This window comes from Mustela nivalis (assembly GCF_964662115.1).
Source record: "Mustela nivalis genome assembly, chromosome: 4".
Lineage (NCBI taxonomy): Eukaryota > Metazoa > Chordata > Mammalia > Carnivora > Mustelidae > Mustela > Mustela nivalis.
Window position 1 is genome coordinate 138,079,723 of NC_139023.1, and position 17,167 is coordinate 138,096,889.

Here is a 17,167-nt window from a genome sequence, read left to right on the forward strand (position 1 = left end):
ACAGTTACTGTTGGGGTGCCTGGGAGGCTCAGGTCATGATCTCAGGGTGCTGGGTCCAGCCCCAGGTCTGGCTTCCCACTTAGCAGGGAGTCTGCTTGTCCCTCTGCCTCTGCCCTTCCTTCTTCTCATGTACTAGCGCTCTCTCTCAAATAAATAAATAACTCTTTTAAAAAAATCCTTTTAGCTGTACTGATATCTCTTTATTAGTCCTCATTTGATGCAGTCACATTTCCCTTTTGTTGGTTTATCAGGTGTCAAATTATTTCATTAATTAAAAAAACAGCTCATAGATTTATTAACTCAATTGTTTTATTATCTTCAAACTAAGTTTATCTTTATTATTTTCTTGCTCTTGGGTTCCATATACTTACTTTGTTTTCCCTAACTCTTTGAATTGAACTTTTTATTTTATTTTTTTTTAAAGATTTTATTTATTTATTTGACAGACAGAGATGACAAGTAGACAGAGAGGCAGGCAGAGAGAGAGAGGAGGAAGCAGGCTCCCTGCTGAGCAGAGAGCCTGATGCAGGGCTTGATCCCAGGACCCTGAGATCATGACCTGAGCCAAAGGTAGCGGCTTAACCCACTGAGCCACCCAGGCGCCCCTGAATTGAACTTTTTAAATAAAGGAAAATAAACCTATAAAATTTCCTGAGTACAGATTGGACTTTACCCTATACATTTAATAGATAAGGTTTTCACTTTCACTATGTTGTAAATCGTCTAGTTTTGCAGGGTTTTTTGATTAAATAATTATGAGCTTTTAATAAAGGTCTGGGGTTTTTCTATAATGTATGTTACTAATGCAACTTCAATGCATTGTGGTATATGAACTTGGTCTACACAAGGGAAAAAATACTGATGGATTTTAGTGACCTAGTTTATGACCAATTTTAATGGCTCAAATTCTCATAGTCTTAACAGCTTAGTTGAACAGATTTTAGCATATGACGTTTTATTTGTGGGAGGCAGATTCTCAAGTGAAAGAGTACTCTCTTCCCTGAAATTCATCCTCTCTTCTCCAGGCCCATTGGTGTCATTCTCCCACCCCTTAGCATCTCTTATCTGGATCACTCAATAAACTCAAAATTGATGTTGCAGCCTTGCATCTCTGCTACTCCGTAAGTCCAGGAAAATATCCATCTCCTACTTAAAAGGTTTTCATGTTTCCCTATTGCATACGAAATTTAGGTCCAACATTTTCTCCATGATATTCATAGCTTTCACAATCTCTCCCCAGTTGTCTTTCTAGGCTCCTCCCAGTATCCTTCAACTCACCTGTGCTCCCACGGCCAGCGCCCATCTCCATGCTCTCACAGCAAGGAGCTACAGGCTGTTGCCTGAATTCATGACACTCTTACTTTCACTTATTTTTATTATTATTTTTACTTATTTGACAGAGAGAGAGAAAGATAGCAAGTAGGCAGAGAGGCAGGCAGAGGGGGAGGGGGAAGCAAGCTCCCTGCTGAGCAGAGCCCGATTCAGGGCTCGACCCAGGATCCTGAGATCATGACCTGAGCCGAAGGCAGAGACTTAACCCACTGAGCCACCCAGGCACCCCTACCTTCACTTATTGATGTATTCTTTACAGTTGTCAATATTTCTCATTCTATACAATTGCTCTCTACATCCCAAATCTAGACCAGTGTCTAGAGTAGATCTCCTAATATTCCTAAAACTTCACTCCTCTATCAAAGCAGATTTCCAGAGAGCTCCATGCCTGGACTAACTTCAAGACAACTCTTGTACTTGGTAGAAATGCCCTCACAGTCTAGTATTTAGAATGTGAGCTCTAGGAGGAGACGGCTTCAGCAGGAGCCATTGTGAGAGACAGTCATAAGAAGATTGAGCTGGGTGGCTCAGTCATTGAGCGTCTGCCTTTAACTCAGGTCATGATCCTGGACTCCTGGGATTGAGCCCTGCATTGGGCTCCCTGCTCCAAGGGAAGCCTGCTTCTCCCTCTCCCACTCCCCCTGCTTGTGTTCCTTCTCTCTCTCTCTGTCAAATAAATAAATAAATAAATCTTTAAAAAAAATACTCAAACTAATTGAAAACATCTTTTAAAGTTCCTTTTACAAAACCTACATAGTAATTCTCCCTTGGAGAACATTGCATAGAAAACCACGGTTATTGACAGCCTGATGTGCTTTCAATTAAATAATGAAAGATATGGAATCCGCAATGTCTCTCTTATTTTGGCTACCTAAAAGCTCAGGATTTTATTGCTTCCTGGTCTAGATTTTACGATGTGTCGATCAGCTTTGGGACTTAAAACTGTTCAAACTTCAGTTTCTTGGTCTATAAGATGGAGGTAACTAAAAAGAAATAGACAAGACAACCAGATAAATAAATAAATAAAATGAAGGTATCTAATACCTACTTTGCAGAGTGGTGTGCACAAAGTCAAGCATGGTATCTGGCGCATTCATTCAACAAATATGTACCGACTGACTTCTAAGAGACTGAATTCACAAATGGACAAAGGCCAGATCATATATAAAAATAGAACCCTAACCCATGTGCTGTCCAGGAAAGCAACCCCTTTACCTTCAATAAACAAGCCGGGAAGCCAGCCTGCTACTTCCTACAGAATACTATCTCTACTAACAATCCAAAAAGCTAAGCAATAACATCTGTGACAGTTGGCCCCAAATGGCTAAGAATGGATTATGGAGAGCTTCTGTAAATTTGTTCCCACTTCCACTTAATATTAACCAGAGAAAACCAAATATATACCCCTAGCCAGTCACATGCAATGCCCCACTTCTAGTTAGCCTGCCTCCAGCTTCCCCATGCCAACAGAGTCCAGTCAGAGCAACCCTAAAGCCTTCCCTTTTGTCTCCTGTAGAGCTTTCCCATTCCTCTGCCTGCCTTTGAGCCTCTGCCAAAACATAAGCGGTGGTGGCTGACTCTTTGCTATAGCAAGTTCAGAATACATGGCCTCTGTTTATTTCTATATTTCCATGTATAAGACACTGTGCTTAGTGCTAGGAATATAATGGTGAACATGGTCCCTGCCCTTCTCGAGTTCACTTTCTTTTTTTTCCTTTTTTCAAGATTTTAATTATTTATTTGACACAGAGAGAGAGAGAGAGTGAGTGACAGTGCAGGTGGAGAAGAGAGGGAGAAGCAGGCTCCCCACTGAGCAGGGAGCCCAATGCAGGACTCAATCCCAGGACCCTGACATCATGACCCGAGCGGAAAGCAGGCACCTAACCGACTGAGCCACCCAGGCGCCCCTGGAGTTCACTTTCTAAAAGTAACACCAGTGGATCAACTGGCCAGCAAACACACAGATGTAGGCAAGCAGAGCCCAGTGAATGGCATGAAGGAAATCAAGAAAGTAATGTAAGGCCCAGGAACTGGGTGTCAGAGGTGGTCTGCCTCAGACAGGCAGTTAGAGAAGACTGCTCTGTGTGGAAGAAATTGGAGCTGAATTATGAAGGATGAGAGTGAGCTAGCCACATAGAGAGGGAACATGGAGCACTGTAGGCAGAAGGCTTAGAGAACAGTCAAGCCCCAGGGTGAGAAACTACTTGGCAAGTTCTAGGCTGGTGAGGCTGGGGTGTAGTGGGCAGAGAGAGTGGTACGAAACGAAGTAAATAAGTAATAGTTATGGCTAATAATTATTGCTCTGCTCTAACAATAATAATTGATAGCTTGCTTGATAGTGATTTTATTATCTCTAGGCCTTCTATTATAAGCAGTTTCTAATACTTTTGCAGTGGCCATGATAAAGAAAAAAAGGAATAAAGTCATTGATAAGAAATAATTTCAATAGCTAACATTTATCAAGAGCTTACTACGACACTTTCTGTGCCTTAAACATCTAATTCTCCAAGTAATCCCACACAGTAAATACTATTACTACTTCTTTTTTGCAGATGAGGATGTGAGTCATAGAATTTAATAAACCTGGCAGAGCTGACACCGGGAAGAAGTCGAAGAGCAGAATTTGAACCAGGCAATCAGAATCCAAAGCCAGTGCTTAGGCAATGCAGTCTCTTCAAGGGGCTGAGCTATTGTGAATCAGTGATTTGATGGTCCACATGGGTCCTCCTAGGTTTCTAATAGTTATGCTTGCTACTAGCAGGAAATATGTTTGAAATTCATCTATAACCTATTATCAAGGATTCACACGTCTTCAGATTCTATGTATTATGAAGGATTAGGGCTTCATGGAGCATGGGAAACATTTCCCTCATAAGAAAAACAAAGAACTCTAATTAATTAACATTTTAATCATCATTCTCAATTTGGAGAATTTATCTATTATTGAGTCTTTATCCATAATTTACTCTACAGATGTTTATGTGGGTCTAAGAATACCCACTTTGCAAATATGGGTCTGTCTCCTGGGTGCTATTAGACCCAACGAAGACTGATTTTATTATTTACATGCATTTGATCAGAGCACATTAGCAGGCAAAACAGTCTGAGCTTTGCGAAGAATACCTTTTAACTGCCCATTTCCGGGATGGAGTTCTGAGCGCCTAACCTCTGACTGCCTGAAGCCAACCCAGCTGGAAGCCAGGCCATGCCCCCATGCACTCACTTACATTCCCATCGTGGTTTGGGCAAGAGAGAGGCTTTCCCGCAGCCACCGCGGTGACCGTCTCCAGGATGGAGGACTCCTCAGCGTCGTTGCCCGGCGTTCGCTGCAGCACGTCCATCAGGTTCGTGATGAAGAAGTTGTTCTGGAGCGCGGCCACCCCCTTCTCGGGCAGGATGGAGGTCTGGCGGCACACGGGGCAGGAGAGGGTGAGGCTGTGGGCGGGAATGTAGTTCTGCAGGCACCTGTCACGGGGGCAGAAGCAGGGGGACTGTCAGCACAAGGGGCTCATGGGCTAGAACGGGACCACCTCCTTTCACGGGTAGCACACATATCCTCTGCACCTGTATGGGCTCCTTTGTAGAAATTCCCACTTGAGTCTCCTTTTCTAGGAAAATAGGATTTCCGGAACCAACTCCCATGGGCGCTGTCAGCTGATGGGATTAGTGATGAAGCTCAAGGAGAAGGATAATATCATTGACTCTGGTGGTGTTCCATGGAGCTTCGCCATGCTCAAGCAGCACTGGCCTCTCCAGGGAGTTTGGAGGGAAGTGCAGAATCTCAGGTCCTACTCCGGGTCTGCTTGAATCAGCTCCCCGGGGGGCTTTATGCACAATGAAAGGTTGGGAAGCACTGTTGAAGAATATCCAATGTCGTGTTCACAGACTTGTGGACTTTTACAATGGGGAGAAACGGGTCAAAATTTTCCATTGGTGTTGAAATGTTTTTTATGTACAAATGCATAAGCAGATCTCAGATGTTAAAAACATATCCTGAGGGGTGCCTGGGTGGCTCGGCTGGTTAAGTGACTGCCTTCTGCTCAGGTCATGATCTTAGAGTCCCAGGATCGCGTCCTGCATCAGGCTCCCTGCTCAGCGGGGAGTCTGCTTCTCCTTGACCTCTCCCCTCTCATGCTCTCTCACTCTCTCAAATAAATAAATAAATAATCTAAAAAAAAAAAAAAAAAAAAAAAAAGAAAGAAAAGAAAACCATATCCTGAAGAAAATACTGTGTTTGAAGCAGGGATAGGACACCCAGAGACACATCAACATGATCTTTTCTCGCCTCTACTCAACAGGCAATTGATTAACTCAATCATATAATTAGCAAGATGCATTGTTAATAATAACTTACATATGTGTTGCTCACTAGATTCAAAGTACTTGCAATAACCCCATGGAGTAGGTACTTTAGACACATGAAGGAACACAGGCAGAGGGAAGAGAAGTCGCTCTCAGAACTCCAGTGGAAAAGGGCACTGGGCAAACCCAGTGCAAATCCAGACAACCCGGCGTTAGAACCTACGGTCTCCATAACTACTATGCACAGTGTTTCCCTGTTGCTCCACCAAGTGGAATTTGAAAACCTCTGATCTAGTCTCATTCCTCTTACTATGTACATAAGGAAACTGACATCAAGGAGGTTAATTGACTTTCCTGTGTCCCAGAAGTAGCTATCTCTGAATCAATACCAGAAACAAAACAGCTTTTGCTAAGGTCACTGAGAGCATCTACATCCAGACAATAGACATTTTTTACTCCTTTCTCAGTAGCACTCATCAGACTTGACCCACTGCCTCCCAGCTATTCTCTTTTGAAACTTTATCTTCCCTTGTTTGTGACAATTCACGTACTTGGTTCTCCGATGTGCTCTGTCTTTTCTGCTGAGCCAGTCTGTGTGTGTCTCCCAGGGACATCATATCCACATGCATGGCCATACGTACAACACTCCCATATTTCTATTTCTTCCACAGATGTCTCCTCTGAGCCCCTGATCTCTACACCAACAGCTTTCTTGGAATTTCCCCTTAGACATCTCACAGGTCCTAAAACTTGGTATGTCCAAACCCAAAGCTATGTTCTACCCCCAAATCAGGTCCTCTTCTCTCTCAATGAGCAGTATCTCCATCCATTCATCTAGGCAAAGCAGGTACTGGGAGCCGTGCTGAAAACAGTCATTTCCTTAATGTCCATTTTCCACATCCAACCCACCACTGAGGCTGGAAATGCCTAAATACCTTCCAATGTTTCCAGTTCTTGTTATCTGATTTACACATCCTTTCCTGGGTTTTCGGAATAGCTCTGTACACTATCATGCACTCTCAAATCTTCTAACCTTTCTCCATATTGCAACCATAGTGACCTTCTCAAAACTCATTCCGCATATTACATAGGGACTTGTGATAGGATCTTGAAAATCTCCACCACCAGCCATCAGATGGAGGAACCGAAGTGGATGGGGCTAGACCCAACCAAGAGGGCTTGGGGTAGACCCAGGATAGCCCAGAAGTGTTGCTTCTTCTTCTTCTTCCTCTTTTTTTTTTTTTTTTTAAAGATTTCATTTATTTATTTGTCAGAGAGAGAGAGAGAGCATAAGCACACACAAGCAGGCAGAGGCCGAGAGAGAAGCAGGCTCCCTGCAGAGCAGGGAGCCCTATGTGGGACTCAATCCCAGGACCCTGGGGTCATAGCCTGAGCTGAAGGCAGCGGCTTAACCGACTGAGCCACCCAGGCATTCCAGAAGTGTTGCTTCTTACCTCTCAGAGCAAGTAAATGGGAGTCAAACAACTGCCTGGCTGGGCACTGAGCAAGGGCAGCTCATTCAAGCTCAGACTGAGTGGCCCTCAGTGCTGTATAGAAAGAGGCCGACTGCTGCACATCAAATAATGATTGTACCAACATAAGCCCAGGGGCAGAGGGACATTTAGCTGGTGTTCATGTTTTAGATACACCCATTAAGTGGGGAAAAATCACTCTCCATTTAGTCATTTTGGAATATGAATTACAACGTACATATATCAAAGTATAAAATGAATAAAGTAAAAGGTGCTAGTGCCCTAAATAACACCACTAAAACAAACAAAACTCTACACACACACATACACACACCCCAAAATAACCCTCTAAAAAGCAAACAGACAAAACCCCACAATGACCAGTAACAAATCCACCTTCTCCCTCTATCCATGGCCTGGAAGGTATGGTTATTCTGTTGCAACCGACATCTTCCAAAGTAAACCACCTTTAACAAATGTATATGAAATTGATGGCAAATGTAATTAGCAGTGATTTAAAGCCATTGGAAATGCTAATTTCCTCTTCTATAATAAGAATTAAACATTTTAATTATGTCTGTTTAATAATAATAGAAAATGTATTTAACAAGATGCTATAAACCTAATTACCATATTTGTTTTTAAGGAAAAAAAATACAACCTTATTACCTACAAACTTTATATGCTTAATTGCTTACATGCTAAGTTAAATAAGAAGGTAAAGATGTATTTTGATAACTGATTAACTCAATGGAAAAAACTATTCAAGAAGGATAAAGAAATGTGTTTTCATACATAGCAAATTGCATATTCAGGTAATTTACAATTATTTCATACACACAGTCTTTTCTTCATCTGAAACATCCTATGTTCCTTAGTATACATCTTCTGAAGTGTTTTGAGAAGAAGCACTCCCTTTTAACTAACTCCTCAATACCTAGGTATCTTACTGATGTGTTCTTTGGAAGGAAATAACAGATTTTTAACTGGCCCTCACCAAAGATCCTCTGTGAGGGAACTGTGGTCAGCAAAAATTGTTTGACAAAGAACAAAGGAAAAATCTTAAATTTTAAAATATTTAATGCTCCAAGTCCTGGGGAGATGAATCTATAGCTACTGGATTGCTTTCTCTCACGTATAATGATTTAAAATAGAATAAATTATTGGCAATTCATGATTATGTTTCTAGATGTCTATCATAAGCACAAAAGACTTTCTGTGCCCCCAGGTAAAAGGAGACTTCTGGAAAGAACCCTTTAGTGGGTTGTAAGAGATCGATCTGTGAACCTCTCTTCTCTGGGGACAAAGGAGGCTTACCTCTCGCAGAAAGTGTGCAGACAGGGGAGAACCTTGGGATTCTTGTACCGTTCCAGGCATATACTGCAGATCAGAAACTGCTTGTCAATCTGGCGCACCACAGGACTTGGGATGTTGGTGGCTTCACTGGCCATCCTAGACCACTGACATGGGAGGCCGGCTGTCTTTGACCCTGCACGCTGCTGCTGTCAGACAGGAAAGATACATAATAACTTGTAAGTACGCATTAATCACTGGTCCATTCCCTGCAGGCATTGTGCTATGAATACAGGAGAAGTCCATGCCGGTCACCTCAAAATGACCATAACCAACCCTCAATGCCTGTTGATTTTGTAAATCAGTAAAATGGCCACATGCTCACCATGCAAACGAAACAAATTAGAAGAAGTGTGTTGTCTAAAGAGGCATGTTTGCCGGGTTTCAAAGCAGACACAGTTGAGGGGATAAATACTTATATAGCTCTGCCGGTTCATGTCTTCATTCATGACTATATTTGACTATATGCCTACAGTCTTATTAAAATATAGTCTGTGAGGCGCCTGGGTGGCTCAGTTGATTAAGCGGCTGCCTTCGGCTCAGGTCATGATCCCGGGCTCCTGGGATGGAGCCCAACATCGATCTCCTTGCTCAGTGGGGAGCCTGGTTCTCCCCTGCCCACTACCCTCCCTGCTTGTGCTTGCTCTCTCCTTCTCTGTGTGTGTGTGTGAAATAAATAAATAAAACCTTGTATATATATTCTGTATTAGGGAAACCTGGGTGGCTTAGTCCTGTAAGCATTTACCTTTGGCTCAGGTCGTATCTTGGGATCCAGCCCCACTTGGATTCCTACATCAGGCTACCTGCTAAGCAGGGAACCTGCTTCTCCCTTTCCCTCTGCCTGCCCTTCCCCTTGCTTGTGCTTGCTCGCTCTCCCACTCTCCCTGATAAATAAATAAATAAAATGTTAAAAAATATATGGTCTATATTAAATAGTATTAGTCTCATTAAGATAAAATGTTTTCCCGACTATTGTGCTTGGAGAGGATCAAAATGTCACTCCGGAATACGCCATCTTGACATAAGGATTATTTTGAGCTGAGCGATTGGAAATCAGGAGACATGGTGGGAACATGATGGGGCGGCCGGAGGGGTTGGCGGGAGAGGGAAAGGGGGTGTGGGTACTCTGCCTCTCCCATCTTCCCAAAAACAGAGCATAGACTCCCCATTTGTAAAGGAAGCCCCACTCTCGCAAACGAAAAAAAGGAGACTTAATCATCCCAAGAGATAGCACGGGAGGGGAGTCTGTGTAACAAACCTTACTAAACATCCTTATGTACCATACATTTCCTGGTCGCTATCCCACAATGTACTGCTCCTAAACCCCCCTTCCCTTTGTCTGGCCACTTCTCCACAATTTGTCATCCTTTGTTAAAATAGTACATAAGCTCCCAGGTCGATCTGCCTCTTTGGGTTTTCACTTCCTTTCTGTGAAGCCCGCATGCATGTAACACTTTAAAATATTAAATTAATAAACATCCATAGAATACAGTATGTATACTATTTTGGAAAAACAAACTACCAATAAAATGTATACACCTTTTTCTCCTGATAGTCTTTTTGTCAGTTTAATTCACAGGCTTCAGTGATAGAATTTAAGTGTGGTCTGGACCCTATGTTTAAAGCTGGGCAATCCATCAAATCACATTTACAGAATCAACAATTCTACATTTTTTAATGGAAACTCTTTTCAAACGCGAATGATAGTTCCTTCTCCCCACCAAATCACCAAATTTTTAAAAAGCATGTCAACTTTTATTAAGAAAATTCTACTATTTATATGTATTTGAGTATAATTACATATGCGACACATCCATTTTTCAACTCTATGTTTCTAGATAAGCTCATTAAAGAGCATGATTAATAAACAGATAGAACCTTGTGAAAGCACCTGCTATACAAGAGTGTCACGTTCAAGTAGAACTCTCTGCATTTGTTAAAACACTGTGTGACATATCTAATTAGCCCGCATTATCTGCTAGCTCTTTCATAAACTGTCTCCCCAAAGAACTAGCATAGAGAATGATATTCATTGATTGGATTAAATGTGGCTTATCTCTTAGGAGCTCAAAATGTTGACACATCATCTGCTTTTCTTTAACCACATCCCTGTGACATCAGAATAGGGAAGGGAGGGCGCCTGGGTGACTCGGACATTAAACGTCTGCCTTTTGCTCAGGTCATGATCCTGGGATCTTGAGATAGAGCCCCACATCAGGCTCCCTGCTCAGAGGGAAGCCTACCCCACCCTTTCCCACTTCCCCTTCTTATGTTCTCTCTCTCTCTCTCTCTCTGTGTCTCTGTCAAATAAGTAAATAAAAATCTTAAAAAAAAAATAGGAAAGGGAAGGAATGGATTTGTCTGTTTTTAAGATAAGGAAACCCAAGCTGAGGGTTTAAATGACTTGCCCAAGGTCATCCAGTAAAATCAGTGAATCCAGAAGCTCAGATTTCAAGTCTTATGCCTTATCTGATACCTAATCTTAAACAAGTTTAACACTTTCCAGTACGGTGTGTGTGTGTGTGTGTGTGTGTGTGTGAGAGAGAGAGAGAGAGATAAAAATTATGGGGTGCTCACTGCAGTAGCATTAAAATTGGAATGATACAGAAGATTGGCTTGATTGGCCTGAGCAAGGATTGGCCTGAGCAAGGATGATGCCCAAATTTGTGAAATATTTCACATTAAAAAAAAAAAAAAAAGCATATGAACTTTTCAGTTAAAATCAATTAAAAATAATTTTAATTTTAATAGCTTTTGAAAAGTTTCATATCGCCCTTTGAGTTTCATATTGCCCTTTGAAATAATCAGTCATGCTGAGTATTGAAAAAAGAGAGAACACATCATATTGGTTTTAGTCTTTTTTTAATCTTAGAATTTTAGAGTTTCGGCAAGGAAAAAAAAAACATTTGTTTTAATCAGATGATATATGTCGGCTAAATGACATTTCTATCCTCAACACTGAAATAAAAACATTTCATTCTAATTTTTATCCTAATTTTATGATCACTATTGTAGTGGGTGAGAGTAAGTCCTTGTTAGTATTGCTAATTTATATGGTAAATTAAGTTTAGTCCTGAACACTGATTTAAAATCATGACAATATTACTGATCTGTCACAAGTGACTTGTTGAAGACATCTGGATTTGCAGGACTCTCAGAATCAACACCAAAGCTTTCCAAACCCCAAAGAGTCCCCAAACTGAGACTTTGCCAGGGTAATGATCATTCCCCGAGTATAACTGGATACTCACAACAGAAAGCCACTTTGACTGCTCCTAAAGGAATAATGTGCTGAGGAAAATGGAGGCACAGAATGTGCCAATAAGCACCGTGGGAAGCTCTCCATCAGTCTGAATACACCACAAGGAATACACATACAATGTATGACAGCCTTTAATCACAGAGTTTGGGCCCTACCAGTTTCTGGTCGTTTTGATTAGAAAAGCAATAAATAGTTGTCTAGATTCTTGGCTCTTCTCCTTTCCCCCATGTTGGTCTCTGAAGTGTCAGAGATCCTTCTTACTCACAAGGCCAGCAGAAATAAGCACGTGATAGAGAGATCAGAACACTAAATGACTCTTTTCTTGGAGGCTCGCAAAATCAGTTTCTGGAGGGGCGCACCCCAAATTTACCACGGATGGACTTCTGTCTCTCAAGGAACCTGAGTCCTTTTGGATGTAGGAACTAGCACCTCACATACTGACAAAAGGCCAATAGAAAAGAAGTAGCAGGGACGCCTGGGTGGCTCAGTTGGTTAAGCAGCTGCCTTCGGCTCAGGTCATGATCCCAGCGTCCTGGGATCGAGTCCCGCATCGGGCTCCTTGCTCGGCAGGGAGCCTGCTTCTCCCTCTGCCTCTGCCTGCCATTCTGTCTGCCTATGCTCGCTCTCTCCCCCTCTCTCTCTGATAAATAAATAAAAAATCTTTAAAAAAAAAAAAAAATTTAAAAAAAAAAAAAAAAAAAAGAAAAGAAAAGAAGTAGCAGAGGAGGGGAGGCAAGCCGAGCCATTTTTAAACTATATAAACAGCCCACATAGTGTGCTGTTGACATTAACCAGCCATGAGAGCTCTCCCTGAGTGGGGAGACTGGCTGAGTTTCCTTGTCAGGGGAAAACCGACAGCAATACTGCTTACAGCCCCTCCCCCCCATCCCCTGGAACTTGCTACCTCCTGTCCTTGCTCTGTGTCTCTCTGTAGCTCTGGTCACTTTCCGCTATAGTACGTAATATGCTTATCTGGCGCAGTGGCTCCTCCCCGTCTCCAGGATGTAAGATTCACGAAGGCAGGGATTTTTGTCTGACTGCTCACTGCAGAAGTCCCAGCACCTAGAACTGTTCCTAGAACGTGACAGACACTCCTTTCTTTGAAGGAACTGAACAAGTCAAGTGTCCCATGGGAATGGACTCAGTCCCAGTAGCAGAAAAGAGTGGCATGAGCTGACTTACACGACAAAGAGCGTGGTTGTCACCAGTCACGTGAATGTTTTCATTTGACATCAGACATTACCTGCCTTCCCGGGTGATCATCTAATCTCTAGCAAGATAAGCCATCAGCCGGAGGGTAAATAGTCAGGGACATACCTTAACACACTCACAAATGCAGAAAAGAAATTGAGAACCACTGAGGACACCTCCGCAAGGAAATACAAAATCTAAGGTTGACACATAAATTCCTCATTAGTGGGGTGTGCCAACCCAACAGCTTTTGAGGGCAACGGCAATGCAATGGGCGTGTAACAGAATCCTGGGGCATAGAAAAACCCCATCCCCGCATTTCTTGCTTCATGTCATCTCTGGTTTTTTTCCTGGCACACGTTCTCAAATCTCCTAGAACTTGATGGAAACTACAACCAAGTGGAAAAGCAGAACTTGAGAGGAGGGGAGGAAAGAAAAGCAAAATGCCTGTGTCCATAATTCTAGGGTTGAGACCACAATTCCCACCCCAGATTATACCATTTAGATCAGAAAATGATCCCAATGTTTTATTGCTGACACCAAAGTGAGGAAGAGCAGGAAGGGAGGGTGGAAGACCAAGGACCATCTGAAAGCCCTCGTCTTGAGAAGGGGAGAGAGTTGGTGACAACTTGTTGGCTGGGCTCGGAAACATGGTTGGGAAACAGGTCAAGATTCCTTTAGAAAATAAAGGTTGAACATGTGATTTGCGGGTAGGAGGCAGCATATTTGATTATATGCCATCGTAAAGGCATTGGATTCCATTTCTATTTAATTTTATGCCATTTGTGGGTGACTGCTTCTCTTTGTCGCCACTTAGCCGGCTTTACCTATTAGCAATGTTACATTTTTGCTATTCTTGGACCAATGACGATGGTGCAGACACACTAAAATCAGCTTCCCAAGAAGTTAAAAATCTGACGGTGGATTTATAGAAAGAAAATCTCAAACTATTAGGATTATCTGTAACTCACAATGTTCTATCTTTTACCTGCCAGGACAGGCAGTACCTAGAACTCAAAGCACAGGTGAAAACATGATTAGAGAAACAAGTATTCTTAGATTTCAAAATTTATGAACATATTATTATTCACCTGCAACTGAATTTGCATTGTTACAGAGGACTTGACTAGAAGAAAGAAAGGAGGACAATCTTCAGTGAAATTAAAACAGGGTGACCTATTTCTAGTTAAATCAAGTATCTATCCCAAATGGGCCACTTTGTAAATTAGAAGGCCAGATGCAATATCTTTTCTGATAGTATGTGCATAACATGTGTGTCTGGGGATAAGTGGGTGTATATTCAGGAGGCCTTCTGCTTTAACTTCCGTCTCCCCGAAAGGCGGTGCCCGAGCTTTCCAAGGGTTCCTCTTGTTTCCAGGATCAGATGTATGACAGCTTCCTCAGGTTGCTGGGTCTTACCATAGGGAAGCTGAATTTTGCCAAGTCCCCAACTTGTCTTTAGGAGATTTATACCTATTTCCTCCACCTCTTAGTATAGGTAACTGTTTCCCATTGCCTCCTTCATAGAAGTCCTCACCTTTTGCAACACCATGAAGTCAGTTCTTAAGATCTGCTTTGGGTTTTCTAAGTTGCAGAAGGAGGGATCTGTGTGATGAAGTGTTAAGTGGTCGGCTAATTGACATTCATTTTACAGGGCCCTGGGACAGTCAAGACAGTAGGATCTCCTCTCTCCTTGCCACGCCTCCTCCCTTGCTCGCCTTTGGGACTACAAGGAGGCTGCATATTCTGGGACCACAAAAGAGGCAGAGGACGGCCAAGGCTCTAAACTCTGGGAGTTGGGTGAGGTTAGCAAGAAGGGGAAGAGAAATGTATTCCACATCAGAACCTCACAAGGCATAGTCCCACACAACAGCAAACCCCCTTTTGCCCCTGGTGGATAGGAAGTACATTATTTAATTCTACTGCTGATTAGAATAAATGTTTACCTTAATACGTTTTCAAGAAGAATAAAAAGCACTTAATGGAGAAATGGAGGCGACTGCAAACATGAAGGCAGGCGAGGGTAAAGTAAAAGAGAGTAGAAAGACTAGCACGCAGATAGCAGTAATAAAGCTATCCTCCATGGTGCACTTTGAATAATTACACTGGGCTCATTTTTACCTCAGTCTCCGGTTTAATCCAAGCCTCCACATTCGAGGAAGAAACCTGATCTGATCATTTCAGATAATCCTCACAATAATAATATTCAGAGAACTCCAATAGCCAACCCCATTATAGAACAAATTCTGTTCTGACACTAAAACCCTTACATAAGTAATAAAGGGCACAGATGGCATCAGACATTTAAAAAAAAAAAGCGATCATAGGTGTGTGCAAATTATAATTATGCCACAATTAGAAGTAATTCAGTCACATTTTTTAAACAAAAGAAGGAACTATGAGAGTAAATAATTTGGCAGCAAATTTTTTAAAGTTTGAAAGTATTTCTCTTCAATAATACATACAAATATTTTGTTAAAATCTTAGTTTTAATCAAGAGATAAGGAAGACAAGCACAAGGGAGTCCTAAAGATTAAACCTAGGTTAAATTTTTTTAAATTGCTTCTTCTATCTCCTTAAAGAAGAAATAATAAAGAAGAATCTATCTTTAAGTCAAAGAAATTATAACTATGTAGCAATTAATCATAAGTAGCAATTAATTCATAAGTCTGGAGAAATTAATGTCTCCAATATCCAAATGAAGTACATTTTCAATTCTTAGTAAGACAAAGAATGAATATTTGTATGTATTTCATAAGCAACAAAATTCACGAAGCTTTTATCATATAAGTTAAAAAAATAAGTCCTCTCAGGATTATAATATTAACTATGGTGAAAAATATGTTTGATTTTACTCTCCATTTTTAAAATATGTGGAACATATATCATGCATTCACACTTCTTGAAATAGGCACATTCTATCAGAGAACGTTTGTAGATTCAGTCCTATTTTAACCTTTCCAATGCAAATCACTTGGGTCTTTCTAGGAGAAAACTGGAAAGAAATACTTAGAGGTTTAGGAAAGGCCACTACTCATGTCTCTGTAACAAAAAGCTGCTTTCACAGCACACATGAAACTTCTCATTGTGTGCTTGCTCGGGAGGGGCGTGCATTATTTAACATTACAGAGGGTTAGGACCTATGCTGCTAAAGCATGTGCCCGAAAATAATGAAAGGCACCAAAAAATAGGTTCACACTAAGCAGAACTGAATCCTAGTACTTAAAAAATCATTTTAAGAATCTGGACAAACAATGCCTCTCCTTACGTATTCTAATCTAAAAAAAATAGTAATAATAATAAACAAAACCATTAACAATTTATTCACAAGGAATAAAACCACAGTAATCCGATTGAAGCCAAAGAAACAAACTAATAATTTTTAAAATGCTTCATTCTGAATCTAGGTCTGCTTCTTAAAGCAGTGACATTGAATCTACCTTAAGACAGAAATATCATTTTACCTTTTGGTGCAGAAATCTGCTTATTAACATTCAGTATTTAGCTTAAAATAAATAACCTTCCTACTTGCTTTCCTACCCTCCCAAAATAAGGAATAATGACAGGGTGGGGCACACTGGTAGAGAAAGCTGTCAGAAAAATCATATCCAGTGTTTCAGGAAGCAAACCTACGGTTCAGACAGAGGATTTCTTTTTTTCTCCTGTGTAAAGCTACCCCATTGAACTCCACCCAGATTTGAGTCTACTTCAGCAGCAGGAAAAAATGTCAAACACACACACATACACACACACAAAACCAAAACAAAAACAAATCATCTTCTGCATATTTGCTGAACATCAATGGCATTCAGAATTCAGAGGGTCAGAGTCATGCATTATGAATGAATGGGTTTCCAATGGTAACTGGGAACCGAAGCCCTCAACCCCAGGGTTCTCCGACAGAGGACCGGGTGGGGGAAGGGTCGAATCTCACATTTTCCTCCCCCCTGGAGTATGGAGGAAGGAATCCTGTAACTAAAAAATTTCATCCCCATCTTCCCACCCAACAGAGAAATGCTAGGGGTTGGGGGAGGGGGAATTTTCTATTTAAAATAAGCTGAATACACATTAAAATGGAAGACAAGTAATAAAAATCTAATCAGATCACACTAGGAACTTGAGAAGAAAATCTTGCACGACTTTCTCCCTGTTCTCAATTTGGTGCCTTTGTTTAAGCAGAGTGGTCTCCCTCTGTCTGATAGTTACAGAGCATGCAGCATCGCCGAGACAGAAGGGCGGGGGAAAAAAGAAAGAA

The 17,167-nt window shown here is 41.5% G+C and overlaps 1 protein-coding gene across 9 annotated transcripts in view; it reads right to left on the reverse strand.

The window, feature by feature from the left end:
* TRIM2 (tripartite motif containing 2) overlaps positions 1 to 17,167 on the reverse strand; it is a 159,359-nt gene that overhangs the window by 44,034 nt on the left and 98,158 nt on the right. For 5 of the 9 annotated variants that reach the window (XM_082727306.1, XM_082727300.1, XM_082727305.1 and 2 more), the window contains 2 exons: positions 8,424 to 8,605; positions 4,560 to 4,797 (listed from right to left, as the gene is read on the reverse strand). In XM_082727306.1, the coding sequence (XP_082583432.1) occupies positions 4,560 to 4,797; positions 8,424 to 8,557 (372 nt within the window). In that variant the 5' untranslated portion in view covers positions 8,558 to 8,605. Of the gene's footprint in view, positions 1 to 4,559; positions 4,798 to 8,423; positions 8,609 to 17,167 lie in introns of those variants that run through there. The other 4 variants (XM_082727299.1, XM_082727301.1, XM_082727304.1 and 1 more) reach the window with 1 other exon arrangement.